The following is a 26,309-nucleotide window of genomic DNA, read 5'->3' on the forward strand; positions in this document are numbered from 1 at the left end:
TATTTTCCCCTGTTTTTAAAATTATATAGACAGCTAGTATTGTTTCTAAAATTATTAGGAAGAACAAGTTTAAGCTTTGTTGGAACGTGCGTTGTGTGCCCGGACTGCTCAAGACCTGAATGCTTGTGTAGGAGGAACTCTTTGAGTTGGCTTCTTAAATCCCTTCAGGCTGTTTCACATCTGATACTCCTTGATGAAACATAGGAGCCTTGTCTTATAACAGGCTTTTTCAAAGTGATACAAGCTAGGACAGTGAGATCTTTGGAATAGTGTTGCCATTTTCATGATGTAATAAAAATACTATAATGATAAACACTAATTAATAATAAATAGTGTGTAATAAGCATGATATAAAAATAAATTTTATATTTCCAAGCTCATTGCTTTTCTCATTTATACTCAGGTAAAGGAGAAAATCCCTGGAAATATTCCTTTTTAGGAGGGGGTTCCAGAGACGTGACATTTTACTGAAAAGGGTTCACAGGTTGTTAAAGTTTGGGAACCAGTGCCCTAGAGGGGTGAGATGGGGGCTGAGGCCCAGAATAAGAGGGTTTAGTGTGCGCAGGGGGCGGAGCAGCGCTCCAGTTGGCGAGAGGGCGGGCAGGCTAGTCAGTCAGCCCACCCCAGCCCAGCCCCTCAGTGCGCAGGGCGCCCCTTCCCAGTGAAGCTCCCGCCCACAGCGCCCTGGCTGCCTCATCCCCTGCCGGCTGGAGCTGGGGAGCCGCGGCGCTTGCGCAGAGGCAGCGCTAGCGCCAGCGGGGCCCGTCCCGGGAGTCTCGAGAGCCGGGTTGCGGCTGAGGGTGGGGGGGGGCGGAGTGGATCGTGCGTCGCTCCCGGACCGGAGAGAGGAGCGCGGCGCGCCGAGGTCTGTGCCCGGGGCTGCCCCTCTGCCGGGGCGGGATGGGATGCGCCGCCAGGGCGGGTGCACTTGGGGGGTGTGCGGGGGGTGAGCTGGGCTGATGGGGGCTTAGGCACGTGGTGTGTGGGTGGGGGCAGGGTACGGGGACTGGTGCGGGGGTGCAGGGTACGGGGTGTGGCAGGCGGCGCCGGGGGGTGCAGGGTAGGGGGAGTGGCAGGCAGTGTCCAGGGGTGGGTGGGGGCAGGGTACGGGGACTGGCAGGCGGTGCCCAGGGGTGGTTTCTTGCTTAGAGCAACTCTTCCAAGTCCTTCCTCCGCCGCCCCGAAAGTTCGGAGTTGGCGCTGCCTGTGTTTCTTCTCCTCTTTTGGGGGGTGAGGTGGTTGGAAAAGTTTGCTGTGGGACTGCGTTTAGTTGAGAGAGCCTTGTGTATGGTGTGTTGGGGGAGGCAGCTTGCGGTGCTGGCTGTCCGGGGGAGTGATAACGGGGGTTTCTTGTCTGATTTCTGTTCTGGCCCATTGTGCTGCTGAAAATCAACAAAGGGGGTGTCTGTTTTGCAGGCAGCAGCAGGGTCTGACAGATGTGGGGGAGGGAGCTGCTCTTGCTCGCATTCTGTGTTCAGCAATTGTCTCTTTTGGGAGGTGAGAAAAAAGATCCTTTCAGCTCCCCCCCCCCGGCCCCACCCTCATAGTCATCTGATGTTGGGTGTTTGTAACTGTGAGCTGTTTTGTGGATGGTGGCCCTGCCATTGATTGACAGAACTATGGATTGGTGGTGGTGGTGGTTGTTGTTGTTTTTTTAAAAGGGAGATCTCAGTGTTTGGGTCTGTCACTGTAGTTTCGGTACTACATTCAGTTTTAGGTAGCTGGGTATCAGGAAGATAGAGGGAATTTAAGGGAAGAGTGAAACCCAATGACTGTGGCTGGAGATTGATGAGGAAAGTTCAAAGTGTATATGTAATGTGTGTGTAGATATAGATATACATATGGTGGGTGGATCCTGCTGTAGAGGTTGCCTGGCACTTCCCATTATAAGACTCAGTTTTCAGTTGCTTATAACCTTGCTGAACTTTAACTGTTTGGGTGGAAATTTTCTATCCTGGGTTCCAGCCTCCGGTTGTATTTTTTTAAAAAACTGTTTTGCTTTTAATTTAACGAGTCTAGGAAAGAATATGTTCTGCCCATGTTAAAAAAATTCTATGGTTTTGTTTGGAAAGCTCAGCTACTCTAATGCTTTGGATCAGGGACTTGACATTTGGCTTGTAATTGGCCTTTACGTTAGAAATCGGCCTCTAGCCATCCCTGTTAACCAAACAAATTTGGCCAAGTTATAAGCCTTTGAAAAATTGCAGTTAACATATGCTTGGTAGACACTTCTAAGATTTTAGCTAAATTCCCTGAAGATTTTGTCCACACTAGGCATGCTTCAGGCAGCAGCTGAGCAGAACTTTTCTTGTAATTGCAGCTCAGGGCTGTTGCTGGCCATGCCAGGTCTAGGTCTTGGCATCTGAACGCTCTATTTGGAGGATTGAGACTGGCTGAGCAAAAGGATTGAGACAAGCAGCTGAGAGAGAGGAACTACATGAGTGCAACATTACGAATTTGTTCTATCCATAAGGATGGAGTTTGCGTTTGAAGCAAGAAAATTAGGCAACAGTTGAAAATGGTGCTTTTGATTAATTGAGATGTACAAAGGTCTGGGGGGGTGGTAATGAATGTTTTGACCCCCTGCAGTCTGGCTTCTGCTTCCTTCACTCTGTTGATATGACTTGTCAAGGATTTGACTTTTTCTTTGCTAAATCTCAGATTCTCTACTCTGTTCTTTTTGACTTCTCTGCTGCTTTTTGTGCTCGTAATCACATCCTCCTTAATGAAATACTATCCAACCAAGGCTTCCAGGATGCTGTCTGCTCCTAGCTTAGTGTTTCTGCAGTCTCTTTCTTTGGCCTCCCACAGCCATCTCTGCGAGTTCTTCAGTGTTGCTCCTTAAATTCCAAATAAACTACTTGAAAAAATGGTGTAGAGAACAATAAAGCACTGGCCAAAGAGTGGATTGAATGACCTAATGTCTAACTTTGCTGTCCCTGCCAGCTATTTTTGTTCAAGTTCAAACACTGGTAACTATTTAACCTTTTCAAAACTAATCTAACAATACCCAGCCATTTCCTTGTTTACCCTTTACTATGTGCTAATGGGTCTTGTTAAACAAAACTCTCTTTTCAATGTCTGAGGTGTGCTTGGTCCTTCCCCCTTTGTAGTTGATTGTTGATGCTGCTGATAATCAAATTCTCCGTAGTGCTGTAGCAATCAGTAATATTGAGTTACTAATCAAAATTGTAAATTCCTCCCATAAAATCAAAATGTGTCATATTTTCAAATTGGAATTTAGAAAACTGCATGCTAACTGTCTAAAATCCTACTGAATTTTTAGTTTATTTAAAGCATTTATGTCCTGCCTTAAGCTATTGTAGTGTTGAGTTGTGGTATTTCATGGTAGGGATGACTGTTTCTAGGGTAGAGAATGATTTTTGTTGTGCAGCTTGTAAAGTATTTATAATTCTAGATGGAGCTATAAATACGATTGGATATACACTTGTAATATCAGGCAGAGACTGACTTTGTTCTGTGTTTGTACATCCACTAACCAGTGGGGACCTGGTCTGTGACTCGGGTTTCCAGGTACTATGGTTATACAAATAATAATAATGCTGCCTCTTTCTAAACTGTGGAAAAATACTTTTGGCATAAAATGAGACTTCTCTAGTGTACTTGGGTGGGAAAAGAGGTCTTGTTAATCTGTTACTTGCTTTTGAATGATGCAGTTTTGCGGTAGTTTTTTGGCTTGGCTACACTTACATTTGATAGCGCTCTAACTTGCTGGCTCAGGGGGGTTAAAAATCACGTAATCAAGTCAGAGCGCTTTAAAGTGCTAATGTAAACGGGCTCCCAGTGCTCAGAGCTAATCCCCTCCTGGAGGTGGATTACCAGGAGCACTGGGAGAGCTTTCTCCCAGTGCTCGTGCGTGACCACACTCGCACTTCGAAGTGCTGCCGCGGGACAGCTCCAGTGTAGCCATGCCCTTAGACAGATTTGTGTGAAGTGTTGTACATTTGTTTGGTGAATTGTTCTAAAAGTTCCGAATCAACAAATTTAAGCTTTCTGTATTAATTGCTAGTTAAAGTGACAGTATTTTAATAGTGATCAATACATTATTTAGTCAGAAATCCTGTAACATTTTTAGGCTAGTGATCAGTCTATTTCAGTATAGCTTCTCCAGCAGTGGTCAGAATCAAGTGCACCTTTCTCATGTCAGTAAAATCATGCTGCATGCAGTCCGGGAATAAACCGTCATAGGGGAAGTTTCTTAACCCCAGCCATTAGAGTTTGGCTTTGTGCCCTATAGCATGAGGATCCATATCCCTTCCAAACTCTTGGTTTGTTAGGATTTTTTATGCGTTTGGAGGGTGTGGGATGTTATTTCCTATTGTTGTAACTCTATATACCTGTTTTCTATATAGAAATGCCTAATCCTTTTTTAAACCCTGCTAAGGTCTTGGACTCTGTGTTGTGGCAATGAGTTCCATAGTCTAATTTCAGGTCTCGGCTTATGTTTACTTTATTCTATCTCTAAATCCATAACTTAGGTAAAATTTCAACTGCCTCTTTTGTAACCTTCATCGTCTTCGCCATATCTCAGTAAAACAGCTTAACACTTGAAGAAGGGATCCTCTTTGGCTGAAAAACTATAGTACTGTTATCACTGCTCAAAAATATATGTCTACCCACTAGCTGCTAGGCATATGATGGGGCTTGTTGGGGGAAGTACCAGTATGATCTAGAGGGAAAGCCCTGCTGAAAAGTTCAGCCTCCTTGCATCTCCCCAAGTGCTTGCTGGTAAAGGGGTGGTGCTGGGATTTTTACCAGGGTGCTGTTCACTGACTCTACTGAGTCTCTAGCTTTCATATCAACCTTTGGATTCTAGATGTCTCTGCTTCTAGTTACTTGCCGAAGGGGAGAGGGAGCTTTTGGTTTCCCCTTTCCCTATTCCTCAGTCTCAAGACTCTGGGCTGTTGCGAGGAGTAATAGGGAAAAGAGGTCGCTGCTATTGCCCCAGTCTTTTTTTTTTTTGTCCTTGTGGATAATTCTTGTGCCTGTCTTCTGTCTCTTCCGTAGCTACAGCTGACATTGACATAATTCTTGAGGTTCTTACTATTGTTCATTCCTTACTGAATAACAGCCATGAAACTGACTAGTCTTGCTAATTTCACGGTGCTGTTGCTTGGCAAAACTGTGAGCCTCAACAACAGAGGAGGTGGACAGGTGGTAACCCTGTTAGTCTGTTTGGAGATTTAGTAAGGCAATGCTACATGAGTCTACTTTTGGTTTCCAGTTGGGAGACTTTCTTTGCAAATCATAGGGCTAGAGAGGTAACTTTTTAAACTGAAAGCTTAAATTTTGCAGAAACTGAAGTTAGGTGACAAAGACACTGTGAACAGCTTTTCACTTTTCAGAGTAGCAACCGTGTTAGTATGTATCTGCAAAAAGAACAGGAGTACTTGTGGCACCTTAGAGAAAGCTTATGCTCTAATAAATTTGTTAGTCTCTAAGGTGCCACAGCTTTTCACTTGTGATTTAATTTTCTCAAACCATGACTATAATTTTAGTAGTATCCACAAATGTGTGTTCCCCATGTGCTTGAGACAGACTTTCCAGTTTAATGACTTATTAAATTAATTTCACTGCAGGGTTAAATTTATCAAGTGACTTCAGTGAGTGTAAAACACTTTACTGACTCAGATCTTTTAAAGCTAATTTTAAGTAGTACATTAGATTTTTTTTTTTTTTAAAAGTTCCATGACACACTAGCAGCCTGGATTTTTATCTTTAAATGGTTTGCCTTACATTGGCTGTTTCTTTGCATGTTTTATATTCAGAGAGAAAACGTGTATTGTACTAAACAACAATTATTTCAGACAAAAGGAAGTGAAATGTAAATGGAGACTCTTCTTCTGTTAAGTGGATACTGTTTTTTCTTGGTAGCTGCAGTGGTTTATCCACTAGTGCTGGAGGTGTATGGAAAAATCATTTAAACTATACCTTAATGCAAAAATGGGAAGAATTGCCTTGGCACTCTAATAATCTAAAAACCTTGCCACATGATTCCATTGCTGCAATTGTAGTGATTTTTTTTTTGTAGCATTGTACTTGACTGTCTAAAATTGGAAACAAACACAAATTACATATCTTCATGCAACTAGGCACTTTATTTTCAAGTTAAGCTTCAGCCAAAATGGGTCACTTCTCTTTATTGACTAAGGGCTAAGAGAAGACAGCAGGGTCCACTGTGTGTGTGGGAGGGTACCTAACGTACAGTCTTCCTCCATGCTATGGCAGGTAAATATTTTTAAGATGTTATTCAAATAGTGTGCCCCCCCACCCAACCTTTGTACTTTCAGAGCCCTGCTAGAACTGTTGACCCCTTTGGACACAATGGTAATGACTAAGGTTTGCTGTCAGTTATTTTCCATCCAAAATGACTGTGGCTATGGAAGTGGCTCATTGGCACAGCCACCCAAGCTATTACACATGTTGGAAGAAAGGGATCAAGTCTTATCAGGTTGAGACATGAGTTCAAAATTCAAAATGCTAGAAGACTTTGGATAATGGGTGATTAGTCTAAATAGAGATGATGCTCTTAGCATTTCAACCTTCACACATCATACCAGTAACCCATAGTAAGCTTCCTTCTCTTTTTAAATGAATGAGCCTCTCTGTATTAGAGGACAGAAGTCTGTAATTGAACTGCTTGTATTTCAGCAGTTCAAGCGCAAGTGTTTTAGAGTCCACTCTTGCAGATTTGCCCCTCTTTTGGGGTATCTCTTTTCTAAACAATGGCAGTTGTTGATTGTATTGTGGTAGTACCTACAGGCCCCACTGTGCTAAGTACATAAGAATGGCCATACTGGGTCAATCCAAAGGTCCATCTAGCCTAGTATGTCTTCCAACAGTGGCCAATGCCAGATGCCCGAGAGGGAATGAACAGAGCAGGTAATCATCGAGTGATCCATCTCCTGTCACCCATTCCCAGCTTTTGGCAAACAGATGCTAAGGACACCATCCCTGCCCATCCTAGCTAATAGCCGTTGATGGACCTATCCTCCATGAATTTATCTAGTTCTTTTTTGAACCCTGTTATAGTCTTGGCCTTCACAACATCCTCTGGCAAAGAGTTCCACAGGTTGACTCTGTGCTGTGTGAAGAAATACTTCCTTTTATTTGTTTTAAACCTGCTGCCTATTAATTTCATTTGATGACCCCTAATTCTTGTTTATAAAGGAGTAAATAACACTTCCTTATTCATTTTCTTCATGCCAGTCATGATTTTATAGACCTCAATCATATCCCCCTTTAGTCATCTCTTTTCCAAGCTGAAAAGTCCCAATCTTATTATCTCATACGGAAGCTGTTCCATACCCCTAATCCTTTTTGTTGCCCTTTTCTGAACTTTTTCCAATTCCAGTATATCTTTTTTGAGATGGGGCGACCACATCTGCATGCGGTATTCAAGATATGGGCGTACCATGGATTCATTTTTTGTAACATTTGTACAGTGAGTCCAAACTCAATTTATAAGGTAAGTAGCTGGTGCTTAGCCCACAGTTAAATGCAGAACTACTAGATGCAGTGCCTTCTGGGAAACTTCAGAAGGCTACTGTGGAATAACAAATCGGTCACTGTATGATGGAAGGAACACTTTGAAGATCTACTGAATCGTGACTTCGATGTTGATGAACGCATCTTTGACTTAATCCCTCAGTATACCATCCAGGATGATCCTAGAACCACCAACACTTCTTGAGGTAAGAAAAACCATCAAACAGATGAAGAACAATAAGGCATCTGGACCTGATGGAATTTCCACTGAAATCTTCAAAGAAGGAGGAGAAGCACTGGCTCACCAGCTTCACGCCCTAATCCTCAAGAACTGGAATTCAGAAGAAATCACAGCCGACCTTAGTCACAATCATGGCATTCCTACCTTCAAGAAAGGAGACAAATCAGATTGTGGAAACTATCAAGGAATCTCTCTGTTGTCCACATATGGAAAGATCCTCACCAGAATTCTCCTCAACAGGCTGCTCCCTCTTGCTGAGGAAATCCTCAAAGAATCACAATGCAGATTTAGACCAACTCAGGGTATCACCAACATGATCTTCACTGCTCACTAACTTCAGGAAAAGTACCATAAACAACACCAACCTCTCTATATTGACCTCATTGACTTCATGAAAACATTTGATTCCATCAACCATGAGGCTCTGCAGAGAACTCTCATCAAATTTGGCTACCCGCCAAAATATGTTGCTGTCCTGCGACCCCTCCAAAAGAGCATATCCATGACGGTTGTCAGCCGTGAATCTGAAACAGACTCCTTTATAGTCAAGACAGAAGTCAAGCAAGGTTGTGTCATCCCTCCAAACTTCTTCTCCATCTTTCTTGCTGTCATTCTCCTCATCACTGAGTTCCTCTCCAGACTTGATATCCAATACAGAATGGAGGGCAAGCTGTTCAACCTCAATTGCCTCCTATCCAAGACACAGACTATTATTAAATCAGTCATGGAACTTCAGTATGCAGACAACTGTGCCTTGTGCGCCCACTCAGAAGAAGATTTTCAAAAAACAGTTGACATCCTCTCTGAGGCCTACAATCAACTGAGTCTCTCACACCACACCAAGAAAACGAAAGTGCTTCATCAACAGGCTCTGAACTACCAGGATCCTGCTCCCACAATCAAGATAAACAAAGGGACCCTGGTGAACATTGAGCACTTCCCCTGCCTCTGTAGCTATCTGTCATAGAAAGCTGACATTAAAAAGGACATTCAGCACTGCCTCCAATGTGGCAGTACAGCTTTCGGACGTTTGAGAAAATGTCTTTGATTATGACATCAAGAGCAAAACCAAACTTCTTGTGTACCAGGCCATTGTCATCCCTGCTCTCCTGTACATACCAAAACCTGGGTCACACACAGTAGGCATCTCAAGGCTCTTGAAAGATATCATCAGTGGTGCCTCCGCAAGATCTCCCAAGTGAAGGGGGTTAACTCACGCACCAACATCTGCATTATGTACCAAGCCAAAGCTTTCAGCATTGAAGCGATGATCATCAGCCACCAACTCTGTTGGGCTGGTCATGTTCTTTGAATGCCAGACAATTGACTCCCAAAGCAGTCACGTTCTCACAACTGAGCCATGGCCAACAGATGAAGGGAGGGCAGAAAAAGCACTTCAGAGACGCACTACATGTTGGCTTTGAGGGTAACGTTGACATGAACTTATGAACTAAGCCCTTGACTGATTAAAATGGAGAAGTACCTTGTGGCAAGGGTCCCAGCACTTGGAGACCCAACGAAGACCGAGAAATGGAGAAGGAGGTAAGAACATGACACAGCCCAACTCAACAATCCTGATCCACCCCTTCCACCAGGAAACATCTGCCCTGGCTGATGAGATGAATGGATCCCAAATTGGTTTCATTAGCCACCTGCAGATGCACCTGCAATAGCCAACTATCATTTCTTGGAAGACAATTCTCCTCGAACTTCGAGGGATCGCTGATGATGGAACAATAGTGGGAGGATTAGTTGAATTATATTATCTAAACGGCATCCACATTGGCACTAGAATACTTCAGTCTGCAGCATAGTCTATTCAAAACAGTATTCACCACATATGTAAATCAACTGGAGTGCTTTTGTGTGTGTATGTTAAAATTCTACCTGGAACAAACAATACCTGGCACAGTAAATGTCTCTAGTATGGACAGGGAAAATATGTATTTTTAAAATACATATGCATGGAAACTCCCACATCACTTAGATCTGGGGGGAAAAAATAGCTGTTTAGAAAGCTTCGGATTTTTTTCTCTTCATATGGCTGATCCCTCTTTTTTGTTTTATTTTAGAATTTAAAGCGCTGTGAACATCTGTTGTGACTATTTTTTGTTTGACTATTATAAGTTTTGCATATCCTTTCCTTTTTTTAAATTCAGTTTTCAAACATGACAAAACATAAAAGAAAATGTTTAGGCTTTCTGTACTTATTATATGATGAGCAAACGAAATGCCCATGTCTAACTTTTGCATGACTGCTATTCCATGCACTTAAATATTTACAGTTGCTAATTTCAGTGGACTGGAAAAATCCCGTAAGTACTTTGCTTAGTAATCTTATCCTATGTGCCTTGTTTCTGGGAGAAAATAGGCAAGGCAGGAAAATAGGCAAGTCTTAACTTGCTGACAGTGCAAAACACTTAAGACAGTATTCATTTTCAAATTTCTCTTGTTCAGTGTGGTACTTAAAACAAGAGAGAAATTTATTTCCTACCCTTTCCTGGGTAATTTCCCTAAACTGAACGAGCTGTAAGTCATTCTGTGTGTACCAAGGAAACACTAAATATACTCAAAAAGAGAAGGATTTACCAAGACACAATAAGCAGCACATGTGGGGGTCACTACTGAAGACAGATCTCATACAGAGGGCAGTGTTTGAAACCAGAGGAACACTGCATAACATGTGTGCTCAGTACCAGACACTAACTACAGAACTACCTAAACTGACGACAAAACCACACACACTAAACTATAAGTTCTAACTGCTATTTACGCTAATAGAGTCTCAATAATTAACTGTGATGCACAGGAAAAAAAACAAGAGGAGAAAAGCCTGGATGGGGAGCTCCAACTCAGGCAACTAGCAGGAAGAAGGAAACGAGGGGAGGATCAGCATGGCACCACTCTATATAGTCTTGGGAGAGGCCACAGGGAGTCTGCAGGTACATGTGCCATCCTGATAGGTACCACTGCAGGAAAAAATAGTCTCTAGCTCTAGTGTGCTAGGTCCAAACACACCTGACTTAGAATACACGCCCACTCAGGGGTGTTCACTAACCTGGAACACACATCTGCCATTTGAAGAAGAACACTGTTTGAAGTTAATGCTATACTGAGATAATGGATATCGTTACCCACTCAGAGCTCTTTTCAGTCTAAGACAACATTACATCATTGCTTATTAGGTAGGTTACCTTCAAAACCGTAAGAAAGAAGCCTTGCATTCTACAGAATCTGAATCTACGACAGATAAATACCTTAAGATGAGAGTTTGAGGGCTCTGTTGTGTATCAATATCCTTTCTATCTTGCATCCAATCAACAGAAAGTGTACTATATCCTGCAAGTCTCCCTACTTACCACTGGATGATTTTTCCTAGAGTACAGTCCAAGGCTCTGATCCTGCAGTTTCTTCTGTCTAGGTGGACGACAGCACTTGAGCACAGTCCACAAAAAGCAATTCCACTGCAAGGGAAGAAGTCTGTCCACACATAAGAAATCACAGGATCAAGACCCAAGACCTGTCCTATCTTAAAGTTAAAAAAGCTACACACAGCATAAAGAATATCCATTATTTCTGCATTGTTCTTTCCCTCTTGTAGCTCTTTTCATGTTCTCTCTCCTTCCCAGTCCCAACATAAAAAACAAAGCCACTTAGGGATTTTCCAGTTTAGGTGAAGGCATCTGTATACAAGCTTTCAGTCTCCAAATATGCCAGTCTGTATCTGATATTAGCCATTAAGTCATTTGGATTAAGGATAAATGTACAACTTTCATTTCATTGTTAGGAAACCGAGATCTGACTATTTGAAAGACAAAAGATTATCCAAGGTACAAAATGATCTATATTACTTGCACATAGATTTTAATCACATAATAGGTATAGTAACTAATTTTTTGTATGTTTTTCAACTATTCAAATATAGATTTTATCTCGTTCCCTCAATAGTGCATTCTCTCTCCATAAATTACCAATGCAGATATTTATGTAGTTATGTTTTAGAGTTCAGAACAGGTATGTCTGTGTGTTAGGATTCCCTCCAAGACCTCTTTCCACTCGGCTTCCCAAGAACTCAGCTCAACTCCAGCCATATTAAATAAAAGTGTAGTGTCCCTTTAAATATAAAGAATATGCCTGAAGCAGCATAGTGGATCAGTCTGAGGCCTACTTCACACTGGGACCTTCTTTGGACTACTCAGTCTGTCACCCACAGGCATCCTCTACCTGTATGTGAGTTTCGGACAGACCCCCTAGACTCTGATTCTTCCTCAAGAAAGGGAAGGTTTCATTCATCATCTCCTGGGAGCCCTCGAAAGAGGAAGCACAAAACAGATCAGGGCCATCTGAAACTGAAGAGAGAACCATCCTCCTCTTTGTTGAGGACAGGATCTCAGGGTAGAGCCAAGCTGTCAAACCATGTCTCCCCAGTACAGAGACAGGAGGATTCTGTTACCATACTACTGACTCCAGAACTGCCTGTGGGATGGCTGTCTAGTCTGGTACCTGTGCATGCTGCTGTGATGATGCCACTTTTGGTACCAACAATCCCACCAGCATGTGTGGCAGCAACAGACTTGCTCTGTCTGTACCAAACTCTCCAATGACACAAGATAGGTATAGCATTGGTACCTCCTGTGTTTCCGGGCCCCCGGACCTCTTCTGCTTTGGGACAGAGATCACTAGTGCTGACAGCTTCAGTACTGATGAAAAGCCAAATGCCATCCTCAGTATATATGCCTGCTGGCCTAGCACTGGTGCCCCACTCACTTTGACCTCTGTACTGAGGGGTTCATTGAGTGGGGACCTACTAGGTCTTATTCATTGGCACTAGTAGTGGACCTTTTCTCAGTACCAAACACTTCTATCAGGACTTCAACCTCTTGGGACGCATTTATGGTATCGACTGTGGTTCTGATGCTTGTACTGACCTTGCCCTGGTTTCACTGGATTGGACACCATCAATGCCCACTGGTTATTGAGAGGCTTGCTTCTACTCCAATTCTGAGTCCTGCAACTCATCTCTGTCACCGCATTGAAAGATTGCGCAAGCCATCCAAATGTGCAATTGAAGGACAACATTGGTACTGAAAGCGGAGCTGCTCTTATGGCAAGGATAGGTCATCCTGGCTGATTCTGTCTTGGCTTTCTACACATACTGTACTCTTACAGTGGCCTCTGTGGGGTGTTCCTTGCTCCCACAGATCTAGCTCTCTGCCCCCAGTTGAAGGGAAGATTGGTCCACCTTACAAAAAGTGGCAACCTTCAGAAAGACCTCTGCAGATTTAGGATGCTGCTTGTCTTCCTGAACCACCTCTGTTGGATGAGCCCTTGCTGGCAGATTAACTTTTCCCTCAGGGGATACCATCAGTTCCAGGAATTCTGTCCTTGTCCTCTTTGGATGACTCAGTGGTCTCAGGTTCAGGTGGGTCTCCACTTCCAGAGAATTTTAAATCCTACCAAGACCTACTTAGGAGACAACTACAGCTTTGGGTATCCAAGCTGAGTTGGTATAGGAAAATATCTACAAGTTGTTTGACATCCTTCGGCCAATGACTCCAGGAAGGGTAAACTACCTGAGTAATTGTATTTTGGTGTACACCAAAGTTACTGTCCTCCATAGCTAAATATATGGATTAACCATACTATGTTCCATTGCAGGGATCTGAGTGTTTTTCTTTTCACCCAGTGTCAAACTTCCTAATCGTTGTGGCCACTAATGAGAGACCACAGGAAGGAAGATTTAAGTTGACTCCAAGGGAAAAAGAACCTAAAAGACTGGACTCTTTAGGAAGAAAGATTTATTCTACTGCCTCACTCCAGATGAGAATAGTGAACTAACAAGCTCTGTTAGCAGAACATGATTTTTCTCAAGTGGGAGGTAATATCTAGATCGCTAAATGACACAAAAGAGGAGTTCCTGGCTTTCCTAGCAGAAGGTTGGCTGGTTGCAAAAACCTCACTCCAATCCACTCTTGACATTGCAGATGCTTGCTCCAGGGCAGTGGCCTCTGCAGTTATGAGATGGGCATCCTGGTCATGTATTTCCAGTTTAACGCCAGATATTCAACCATCTATTGAAGACCTATCTTTTGATGGTCAGTCTTTTGTTTTCAGTGAAGGCCGATGAGATGTTGCACTCCTTTAAAGATTCACTTGCTACCCTCTGTTCACTGGGAGTCTGTCCAGCCACCAGGCAATGTGACTTAAGTCTCTACTGCAGTAGTCAACAAAGAGACAGCTCTTCTATCCTCCGAGGCAACATGACATCTCAACAAGGAGATACAAGCCTCAGAAGAGGAGGTCATCTAACTCCAGTTTTAACAAATCAACTCACCCTCCCCCTGCTGTAGGGAAACACACCTTTTGACTTCTTCTTTGAGGACAGTGATATGATCAGCAGTGGTCTTTCTGTCCCTTTATCCCCTTTGGGGACAGAGTCACATCCCTCAGAAGTTGGGAGGTAACAACCTCAGAGAAGTGGGTCCTAAGTACAGTGGGTCTGGTATATTAATTCCAGTTCTTCTCCATTCTTCCTGCCCACCATCCTTCCCTCGCCCCTTTCAGGGACCCATCTCTTGAGTCTAACTGTAATGCTTCCTGGGGGAACTCAGGATTCTGAGATACCTCCCTGCCACCTGCCGTTCACCTGCAGGACAAGCACTTAACTCAAGGGAACTTCCCTCATTCTAGAGCTTAGACTTAATTAACTAGATACTTTCATGTCCTAGAGTAATAGTCACCCAAAGTCCTTGCAGTGTTTTACAGCCCGGCTTGACAGTAATCTCCCTTCACGAGACTGACACTGTGTCAGTTTGTCTCCTCGGTGAGGGAGGAGTGTATTTCCTCCTGTGTGTTTCCTTGTACCCCCAGATATTCCCTAACAATCCTTTGTCTTTAGTCATAGACAGGATGTTCTGTGCTGTTTGTTTTTATTCTGTGAATTTCCTCTCTCAGACTTTGCAATTGTGTGTGTATGGGGGGGGGTAACTATGCAAATAGGCCTACAATGTGAGTCCACACATGACTAGATAGTGTCTATTACGTCCTGTCTGAAAGGAACATGTGCAAGGCATATCACTTCCTAGTGTACCTGTCTTAAATCCAAGACCCTGAGAACATACTTTTCAGTATAGATACATAACATCTTAAATATTATATGTACATATATTTCACAGTGATTATGACTACCAGTGGGTTAGAGACCTAAAATGTCACTCTTTGAATTATTCTGCATATATCTGACCCAGGGGATCTCTGTAAAACCCTATCCAGCCCTTGTGCCCTCTGCCGGTTAGCAGTAAGAGGTCAAAGTACTACTTCAAGAAGTTTGGACTCTGCTTTCCCTGAGGACTGTAAAGGAAATTCCCCTGCAGTTTCAAGGGCAGGTTTTTCTACTCCTGCTATTTTCTGATCCTCTAGTCTTAGAGAGGACTGATGCCCCTATTGGATCTTCGGGCTCTCAACAAGTTCAGCAAACAAGATTTCACATTGATTTTTCTGTCCCTAGATTGCAACTGTTGGTATGCTGCCCTCGATCTTTGAGATGCATACTTTCACATGGCAGTGTTAAGTCACGGGAGATTTCTCAGATTTGTGATCGGAAGCTGCAATTATCAGTATAGTTTAGATGAGCTATTACCAGCAGGAGAGTGAGTTTGTGTGTGTATGGGGGTGGGGGGGATGTGAGAAAACCTTGATCTATGCAGGAAATAGCCCGACTTGATTATGTAAAGAGTTGTCACTTTGGATGGGCTAGCACCAGCAGGAGAGTGAATTTGTGTGGGGGGGTGGAGGGTGAGAAAACCTGGATTTGTGCTGGAAATGGCCCACCTGTTGATCACTTTAGATAAGCTATTACCAGCAGGACAGTGGGGTGGGAGGAGGTATTGTTTCATGATTTCTGTGTGTATATAAAGTCTGCTGCAGTTTCCACGGTAAACATCTGATGAAGTGAGCTGTAGCTCACGAAAGCTCATGCTCAGATAAATTGGTTAGTCTCTAAGGTGCCACAAGTCCTCCTTTTCTTTTTCAGTATAGGGTACTTCCCCTGGCCTGTGATCAGTGCCTCATCCGTGTCTTCCCTTAATTTGATTGGCTGGTTCAGGAGTCATCCCAGGACAAGGTTCATTGCCATGTCAGGTTCATCATCTGCTATTCAGTCATCTGGGACTCATTTTGAACAGGAAAATGTCAACACTCTCTCTCTTAGAGACTTGAGTTCATTGGGCTTTATTTGATTCTGAGTTTGACTACTGTTCCCCAATAGTAATTTCAAATGATTTACAATTTATGCATGTTGCTCAGGTTTCATCCCTCTGGCATTTCTTGGACTTGTCTTAAGTTGGTAGGCCACGTGGCTTCTTGTACTTATGTAACAGAGTATACATGGCCATCTCCTCTAGAGAGAACAGGAGTTGAATCTTCATATCAATGTCCTTGAGTTGCGGGCAGTTCGCACAGCTTGCCCCGATCCTTTCTCTCTTACATCAAGGGCTTGCCGGTCCAAATGTTGACTACTTATGCCATATCTGATCAGCTTTGCCAAGTGGTAATGAGCTTTTGGGAATTTTGCATCACAGAGGACGTCACTCCGATCGCTGCACCCTTACCTGGTGTACAGAATCAGCTAGCTGACTTCTTCTGGAGGGGATTCTCCAACAACCACGGGTGGTCTCTCAAAACCAGCCTCCTGAGGTGTATTATTCGGGTGAGTGGCATTCCTGAAGTCAATTTGTATTTTTACAAAAGACAGCAAGAAGCATCACCAATTTTATTCTCAAGTGGACCACAGTCTGGGCTCGTTCACTGTTGCCTTCATGTTGGAGTGGGGACTGGGGTGAATATATGAGTTTCCCCAATCCCTCTGGTTCCACAGGTCATTCACAGACAAACTAGGCCACATCAGGTTAATCCTAACAGCCCTGGCCTGGCCAAAACAGTGCTGGTTTTTTGGACCTTCACAATCTTTCAGTTTAACCATCTCATACTCTGCTTCTCCTTCAAGACCTACTGTCACAGAAGAAGGTTGAATACTACATCCAGACCCAAATAGCCTCTATGCTATGGCCTGGCTTGTGAGGGTATGTCTACACAGCAAAGAAACACCCGCGGCTGACCCATGCCAGCCAACTCTGGCTTTCGGGGCTCGAGCTGCGAGGCTCTTTCATTGCTGTGTAGACTTCCGGGCTCAAGCCCAGCCTCTGAGACCCTCCCACCTGCATCCGGGGCGGATGTGAATGTTGGCAAATTGGTATTGCATTCCTTATTTAAATAGACTCAGAAACCTACACTGTACATTACTGCTTGTGAGTCATGGAATACACATCTAGAACCACCCAAAGAAGAAAACATGGTTACTTATCTGTTCTGCAACTGTTGATCTTTGAGATGTGGGTGCAGATGTGTATTCTGTGACCCATTCTCCGATCCCCCTCTACTGGAACATTGGGCCATCTCCTGCGGTGTGAAGGAACTGAGGGGAGGTCATGTACAGCTCTATTTAGCCTCGGAGGTGGCCACGCGGGTGTGTAGGCCATGTGTGCCGCCCCAACAGGTATTGCTGGGGAGGGAAAAGTCTCCGGCTCCAGTGCACTAAGCACAAACACACCTGAGCAAAATACATTTCTATGCAAATGTGTTTACTTCAGTGGAATATGTATCTGTACCCACATCTCAAAGAAAGAGAGTTAAGGAACAGGTAAGTAATTGTTGTATAACACTTATAGGACATTTAAAAAAGATGGTAGTTGATTACATGTGTTAAATGTGTGCAATTTGGTATAAATGGACAGACTGTGGTAGGCCTAAAATTACCCTGCATAATTTGTTTTCAAAGTGCTGAATGCAACAGTAATCTGTATTAATTCAAAGTTTAGCTGTTTGTTATTTATGGTCTGTTAGCTGGTGGGCTTATACACCAACCATAAAAGGTGAAATCCTGGTCTAAGCAACTGCACCCTCCCAGTTCTTTCACTCAAGCTTTTTCTTCATAAACATGGAAACAAAGATTCAAAATGACAACAAGAAACCCAAAACTGTCTCACTGTCCCTTTGCCCTTGTATCCAGGGCTTCGCAGCCCTCCCTTCACAGCTGAAGCTTTCCCCCAGCTGGCTTCTGTTCCCAGCAGGTGTTTCTCAGGTCTTCTGCCTGACAAGTGCAGAGAGCCCTTTCCCTGGTCCTTCCCTGACCCTGGGTCTGTCCTGTCTGCTTCTCTGCCTGGGAGGTATGACACATTACATGCAAGTTTGGTAGATCACATGCTTACTCCTACTCATGTGCCCTACACAACTACATCTCTCATTTTAAAGGGCCCAAGGACCGTAACCGGCACATTAGGTTGCTTACATCTGCTCCAAGGTCCAATGTCTGTTACATGTCTTCTTCTACTTTTGATTTTTGTTTGTCTACAAATTGTCATCTTTGGAAGATCCTCACTGGATCAGGCATTGTATATTCCCCTAACTTTGTAGCCCCTATCCATGGGCCAGAAATAATAATTTAATTCACCATGCTGAATGTAACATACTGAATATATGGGATAAATAAGTTCATCAGAGAGCATAACAAATGCCAAGTTAAGCTACATAGAGAATGGTTATGCAGAATAGATGGAATTCATAAGCAGATTTTATTTTATGTCAATATCTTTGAGTAGTAATAAAACTGCTTCTAAATATGTTTTTGTTTTTTTTAAGTTTTTTCACAAGGCATTCACCATTTAACAAGAATTGTGTAATAGTGGGATAGTTTCTTCTTGAAATACTAAAAGTAGGCTTTATTTGGTGACACTAAAATATCAAAGCAGAGGTTAGACTTGGTCACCAGGCTTTGGATGTTTCCAACTCCGGTAGGAGAGAATGTTTATAGTATTCTTTTCTGCTAGGAAGAGTGTTTCCCAGTTAATCATTCTTTACAAAATTGACAGCAGTTTTTCCCCCCTTTTGTTACAGACTCTCCATTTGCCAGTTCCCTGCCTGGGCAGTGATAAACATGGGCAGTGGTAAGTGTTTATTTAAGCAATGCTGAGTATGCATATTTCTATAGTTATTCCATTTAAAGGAGGACTTTTCCACACTCCAAAACAAAAAGTACAGAAACCTAGTCTTCAGCTAGTAGCTTTTTGGAATGTTGATTTTTGTCTTAATAAAATTTGTCTTTGTTCCAAGCAGAAGGGAAGCTTCCTTTGTCCTGAAGAGAAATAATAAACATATTCTCTTTCTGCCAGAGATTGATATGAGGCACCCATCATCCTACATTAAACCTCATCCTGACAGATAGAGGAACTGGTCACAGAACTAAAAATTTGTGGTAGCTGAGGTATAGTGATGTTGACTTGATCACATTTAAAAAGTGAAAATTGAATAAAGTCCACACCTGGTGCTTTAAAAGGCCCCGTTTCACAAAAATGAAAACAATTATGAGCCAAATCAGCTGGGAGGAAGAATTAAACAGGAAAAAAGGGAATAACAGGGAATAGTTTAAGAACACTTTACTTGATGCCCAAAAAAATCACAATCGAAAGAAGGCTATACTGGTTAATAAGCCAGATAAAAGATAAACAACTATATATAAGAAAGGGAAAGTGAATAGTAATATAAATCAGAAGCTAGGATTTGTAGAAAATTGATAAAAGAAGCAAAGGGAAACAAGGAGAAATCTGTGGCCAGAACAGTTAAGACAATAAGGAGGTGATTTTTTTTTTTTTAAAAGAATACTAGGATCCAAAAGAATCCCAACAATGGATTTAGTCTATTGCTAGATGGAAAATCATACAATTATCAACAGTAATGCAGAAAACACAGAAGTGTTCAATAAATGTTTCAGTCCTGTATTTGGGGGGGAAACAGATGTAGTCATTACAGTATGACACTCTGTGTTCCAATATTATCTCAGAAGAATGTTAAACAGCAGCTGCTAAGTTCGACATTTTAAAATCAGTAGGTCCAGATAACTTGTATCCAAGAGTTTTTTAAAGTGCTCACTTAGAACTTGCTGGACTGTTAATTTTGGTTTTCAATAAGTCTTGGAATATCAGGGAAGTTCTGGAAGACTGGAAAAAAGCTAATGTGCCAGTATTTAAAAAGGGTGACTAGGAAGACCTGGATAGTTACAGACCTGTCAGTCTGACATTGAGTCTGGGCAGGATAATGGAGTGGCTCGTATGGGACTCAAGACGGTAATATAATTAATGCCAGTCACCGTGGGTTTGTGGAAAATAGATAATGTCAAACCAGCTTGAGATCTTTTTTTATGAGATTACAAATTTGGTGGATAAAGGTAATAGTTTTGATGTCATATTATACTTAATACTTCTGTAAGACGTTTGACTTGACTTCTTTAAAAAAAACAAACAAACCTTGATACAAAATTAGCATGACACATAACTGTAAATGGGGAGTCATAATCGAGTGGATGTGTTTCTAGTGGGGCTCTGCAGGGATTGATTCTTGGCCCTACATTATTTATTGTTTTTTAAGAATGACTTGGAGGAAAACATAAAATCTTCACTGATAAAGTTTGCAGATGACAGAAACGTTGGGGGTGTGGTTGACCTAGATTGGTAACCTGGGTGCAAGCAAACAATATGCATTTTAATATAGTTAACGTGTATATCTAGAATTAAGGTCATATTTACAGGATTGGGGGGACTTGATCTGGGGAACCAGTGACTCTGATTTAAGGGGAAAAAAATGTGCGTGCGGTAGATCATCAGCTGAACGTAAGTTCTCAGTGTGACACTGTGGCCAAAAGGGCTAATACGATCCCCTTAGATGCATAAATGGGGGAATGTCAAGTAAAAATAGAGAGGCTATTTTACCTCTGTATGTGGCACTGGTGCGACTGCTGCAGGAATACCATATCCAGTTCTGGTGTTCACAATTCAATGATGTTGATGAATTGGAGAGGGTTCAGACAGCCACAAGAATGATATAAGGAGAAGAAAACATGCCTTATAGTGATGGACTCAAAAAACACAGACTGTTTAGCTGAAAAAAACAAAGGTTAAGGGGTGATTTGATTACCTACTTGGGGAACAAATATTTGCTAAAAGGCTCTTCAACCTATCAGGGGAAGGTATAACTCGACTCAGTGTCTGGAAATTGTAGCTAGACAAATTCAGCCTGGAAATAAATTGTAAATTTACAACAATGAGGGTAATTGACCATTGGAACAATTTACCAAGGGTTGTAGTGACTTCTCTATCACTGGCAATTTTAAAAACAAAGTTGGATGTTTTTCTAAAAGATATGTGCCAGGAGTTACTTTGGAGAAGTTCTGTAGCCTGTGCTAGACAGGAAGTCAGACTAGGTGACTAGTGGTCCGTTATAACATTGCAGTGTATGAATACATGTATCAGAGTCTGTATTCGCAAAAAGAAAAGGAGGACTTGTGGCACCTTAGAGACTAACCAATTTATTTGAGCATAAGCTTTCGTGAGCTACAGCTCACTTCATCGGATGCATACTGTGGAAAATACAGAAGATGTTTGTTTTTATACACACAAATCATGAAAAAATGGGTGTTTATCACTACAAAAGGTTTTCTCTCCCCCCATCCCAATGTCCTGCTGGTAGGACAGTGATCACTTTAGATAAGCTATTACCAACAGGAGAGTGGGTTTGGGGGGGGGGGGAGGGAGAAGGCCCACCTTGATTATCATACACATTGTAAGGAGAGTGATCACTTTAGATAAGCTTTTACCAGCAGGAGAGTGGGATGGGGGGAGAGAAAACCTTTTGTGGTGATAAATACCCATTTTTTCATGATTTGTGTGTATAAAAACAAACATCTTTTGTATTTTCCACAGTATGCATCCAATGAAGTGAGCTGTAGCTCATGAAAGCTTATGCTCAAATAAATTGGTTAGTCTCTAAGGTGCCACAAGGACTCCTTTTCTTTTTGTGAATACATGTACTAGTTGTTATAAATACTGAATATACAAGTTCAGTTTTGGAGGTTTGAAATATGGGCTCCATAGCTAAGATTGCACTGCGACTTCCACTGAAAGCAGGGCTAAATTTCCTCTGTGGCATACTTTAGCTGAGTTTAATTTCAAAACTTGGCATAATAACTCTTCTAGGGACAATTACATTTTCACTAAACTTTGTTTTTCCTAAAGAAATGAATTTGCAGGAGAAACATCTTATCCTCCCTTTTTGAAATCTTGCCCTGCCTTTTCTCTTCCTTGAATTCATCTAGCTAAACAAGCATATTCCCCCCACAAGCTTCAGACTTTACATACATATGTATTCTGGTAAGATCTCAGAACGCAGCCACTTTTTGAAAATTTAAAACTAAACATATAGGGGGTTATTTCCTCTTATTTCCCCTTCTCGTGTTCACAATTCAAGAAGGATGTTGATGAATCGGAGTGGGGTTAGATAAGTCATGAGAAGGACCTAAATGAGTTTCACCAAGCTTAGCATACTGAATGGCTCAAATCTGTAAACTGCTGCAGTTTCAAATTTAAAAATGCAATGCTTTTATTTTTGATTTTTCACAGGCAGTTTTCAGTCTGATTCGTCAGTGGGAGGGAAGGATTGACCTGGTTTTTGGGATATGTGGGGTTCAGCAGGGGTGTGTTCTGGCGAAGGGAAGAAAATAGGTGATTGCTCAGAGAGGAGATGAGGGGGAGTTCAGTTCCTCTGTGCTAAGGGACCTTGTCTTGAAGAATTCCAGTGTTACTGCTGCTTTGGCTTCTTGAGTGCAGTGGGCTAGAGGAAGAGAAGTGTAGGGGATAGGGTCTGTATTCTGATGAACTTCTTATGGCTAGAGGAGTTTTTTCCCTCAACTCTGAAACCCTCTAGCTCAGGCCCCACTTTGTTCCCCTCCTCCCACACACACAACCCTACATCCTCCAGCTCATTATCCCTGATCATCCCCATGCCTTCACTCAAAACTCCCTCTCTTACAGCTCCACTCCTGTGGCACCCTACTTCCCTATCATAGTCCACATGTAAAACATGTGTATAAAAGTTTAAAGGCTGGGAGTGTGGGGGTCTCTCCGGGGATATGAATGCAGCTCTCCAGATGACCATAAAAAAAACTGCAAAGTAAGAAAAAAAGCAGTTACTCTCTCCCCACATCTATGCTACTTACACTCATCGATTCTGCTTTTGAATCACAGGTTCTGCCTTTCCACCATTTGCAGATGTGGGGGTATGTGGGTATTAGGCCTTAAGAAATCTTAAGAAGCAGGTATTAAAGAAATGGACTTGTTTTTGTTTATAAACATAGCTTTGTGAGGATCTAGAAAAATTCCATCTGCCTGACAGATTTTTGTTAGTGTCCATTTCAGTGGAGATTATTAGATGTATACAACCTTGTAATTTACAACAGGGACTTCCATAATGAGCAGAACCCAGAAACCATACAGTAGTGAAAGTTGATACAATTAAAAGTAAAAAATATGCATTATTTAAAAATGTTCCAACATATGGCAAATAATGAAAACATCTCAAGTCCACTAGGAACTCAACTGGATGCCTGCTCGTTTCTGCCTTTCACTGGGATCAGTATTTCCAGTTACTATTTCCTAGCATGCTGTGCAGAGAGTGCTACTGCTGTTAACAAGTCTGCACAGACATACAGAGTGGTGAGGAGGTGAAAGTAATGCCATCTGTCTGGGCTGAAATTGGACTGATATAATTTGGGCTATGTGACTCATGGAATGTTGATGCTGGTTATGGTGCAACTTCATTCTTTTAGCATGTGTAGTGACCTTTTAGAGCTTGCTCTATGGTCTTAACGTGCAGGGAAGCTTTCAAATAGGGCATAAAGCAAATCCTGCTTACTGTCCAGGTTTTCATAATGCATGAATGTCACATTTGCCAGTTTCTTGATATTTGTTTCCCAGCCCACTTTCACTTAAGACTATAGGAGTAAAATTCATAATGCCAAATTTATGGCATTACACTAATTTCCATGGCAGTCGAAAAACCACAAATAAAACTGACAATAAAGTCAGTAGTATTATAGAGTGAGCTCTTATTACAAATATATATATTTAATAATAGCAGTGGGAATTAATAACTGACTTCAAAATGTTTTTGTAGCTGCTTACATGAAACCCCGCTAATGTTTTAATAGTAACACTTTTTTCAAACAAAATAGATGTATTTATTTAATAACACTTATTCATTTTTGTGGATATTCTGAGTAACACCAGGAATTTAACTTTAATTTTCCTTGTCCTCTGTCTACAAGTAAAATGCATACAGATACACTGTTTCCTACATTACTACCAACCGTTTCAATTTAATTTAATTTCCCTTTTCCTCTCTATTTGTTCTTGATGAGACCCTGATGCTAGAGAGAATTCGCTGCTTTTTTTTTTTTCTTGGAGGGATAATTCTAACTATTTAGAAAAGAGAGATACTTCTAGATGACTAGTGTTCACAGGCTTCATGGCAAGGATATGGTTGTTTACAAGACTGCAATTACCTGTTGATGCTGGAATAGCAAACAAGTTGCCTTCATACTGCATCTCTCCCAGGACTTCTGGTGGTAGAGATATTAGTGCCATATTTTTGTGTAAACCAGAGAACAGCTTATGGTAATTATTTTGATTGAATGGTAGCTACAGACTGCCAAATTCAGTTAACTTGATGCCAAAAGAGCAGTGACTGACACTCACGTTAAAAATATTTGGTTTTATGCATCCATGCTGCTACAAACATAATTATCTCCCCTTTTTTCATGTTGGAGATCCTGGACTTGCTGGACAGTGATGCTTAGAGTGTACAGTTCTTTCTTTATCTTGAGCTCTGCAATAATAATAGTAATGAATTCAGCGGCATTGTCACTTAAGATATCTGAGGCATCTCACAAAAGATTATCTGCAAACTAGTATGTTTGCACTAGTATGCAGCTGTATGTTTATGACAGTGGCCACAGACTACTAATATGGCAAGTTGGTCCCAGAATACAGTGCCATTATCTCTTTGTACAAGCCTTGGGGTGGTGACTGATTCTCAGTTATCACTATCTCCAGGAGAAAAATAAACTTTCATCGAGATTGGTTTGACAAGAACACTTTTTTTTGTGTGGTGTTTTCTATGTTTATATTGATCTCTAAGTAGGGATTTGAAGTATCACAGAACTGTGTGACTTTAATAAACACATGAGTGACTGTATTGCATCAGACTAGTTCTGCTTCATTCTATCACACCTGCCATGGTCTGTGACAATATGTGAGCCGGACTGATCATTACATATCTACCATGCCAACAAAGCATCTGGTTTATGCTTCTTAATGGGCTTTTCTACATCACTAAAATACAGGTTCTTGTGATATGGGAGGGAAGAGAAACCAAAATATTTTAATTAAGCTACATGTTACAAGTAGACATAAATCCAACATTTTTGAATATTGAATTATTTTAATATCTCTGTTCTTGTTGGTGCACTTGAAACAGAAGTGATACATTTTATGCTACAAGTTAAGTGAAAGTTGCTCATTCTGAAATATTTAAACCACTACTTAAAAACCTAGGCCTAATCAATAGATTAGTATTTCATGGAAAATACCTGCACCCCCAGAGCCTAGCTGCAGGCCCCCCGGCCCAGATACACACACCCTCTCCCACCAACCCCCAGCCCAGCCGTGGGGTCCCCCCTTGCCCAGATACCCGCAGCCCCTCTCCCCTCCAGGGATCCAGAGGGGAAAAAACAACCTGATGCTGGGTCCCAGGCCTGTGTGGTTTCGTGTGCACCACTGTCCCTTTTCTCAGGGCATGCAGGGAACTGCAGCTGCCAGGAACCTTCTAGCTCCCTCTCCTTCCCCCGGCAGTGTCTTCTGTGTGCAAGCTGGGCTCTGCTGGGTCCAGCATCCCCTAGTGGCAGCCAGCAGCACTGCAGCCCATTTCTGTGGGGGAAGGGAAATTCTGCAGGCATAACATTAATTTCTGCAAAATTCTCCATTGCGCAGTGGTTCACAGTTCCCACAGGAGTAAATGAACGATTTGAGACATCTAGCATGTATGTCGGTAAACAGAATCCGAGAATTCTGTAATTGATACACAGGATTACAGGCACTAAAATGCGTTGTATAATCAACAACCAGAATTTACCTCCTCTTCAGATGTTTGCATAATCACCACTTGCTCAGGCCATCAGTGGGGTTTTTATTGGGAACCTATAACTGTATGAGCATAAGCTTCTACCACTGGATCGAAAATAGTGTCTCCATTAGCAGATAGAAGTAGTGTGCTATTAAACTCTTACGTGGACTAGCCACTTAGAAGATGAGACAGATTCACGCTCACATAGTGTAGGTTATATTTACTCCACCTGTATTCTGTGAAATTTTTTTTTAAATGGTTAAATATAGCACCGCTTCAGGGAGATGAGGGAGGACGGGAACAGGAATCTGTCCCTTCAAATAAACTGTCTTCATGCTTCATCTCCCTTTAGAGTAGTTACCTTTCCTGTGTCTTGCTTAGCACCCACTCAGCAGCTTCACTTCCAGTCCTTTCTCTCTTCTGTCCTGTCTTCCTTTATAAATAGGGGACAGCTGGCTCCTGTTCCTTCCTTACTGACTTACGTAGCCCCTGATTT

The 26,309-nt window shown here is 42.1% G+C and overlaps 1 protein-coding gene across 7 annotated transcripts in view; it reads left to right on the plus strand.

Annotated features, from left to right (window-relative positions):
* The first annotated feature begins 632 nt into the window (after window positions 1-632).
* The window catches only part of PRRG1 (proline rich and Gla domain 1), a 49,127-nt gene continuing 23,450 nt past the window's right edge, over window positions 633-26,309 (plus strand). For 2 of the 7 annotated variants that reach the window (XM_073358151.1, XM_073358136.1), the window contains exons 1-3: window positions 633-865; window positions 16,330-16,457; window positions 18,701-18,750. Coding sequence is in view for 4 of the 7 variants with exons in the window: in XM_073358136.1 (XP_073214237.1) it covers window positions 18,741-18,750 (10 nt within the window). In the remaining 3 variants the exon portion in view is untranslated. Of the gene's footprint in view, window positions 866-1,416; window positions 1,498-16,329; window positions 16,458-18,700; window positions 18,751-26,309 lie in introns of all 7 variants that reach the window. The other 5 variants (XM_073358146.1, XM_073358163.1, XM_073358168.1 and 2 more) reach the window with 5 other exon arrangements.

Source organism: Lepidochelys kempii, chromosome 1, assembly GCF_965140265.1.
Source record: "Lepidochelys kempii isolate rLepKem1 chromosome 1, rLepKem1.hap2, whole genome shotgun sequence".
NCBI lineage: Eukaryota > Metazoa > Chordata > Testudines > Cheloniidae > Lepidochelys > Lepidochelys kempii.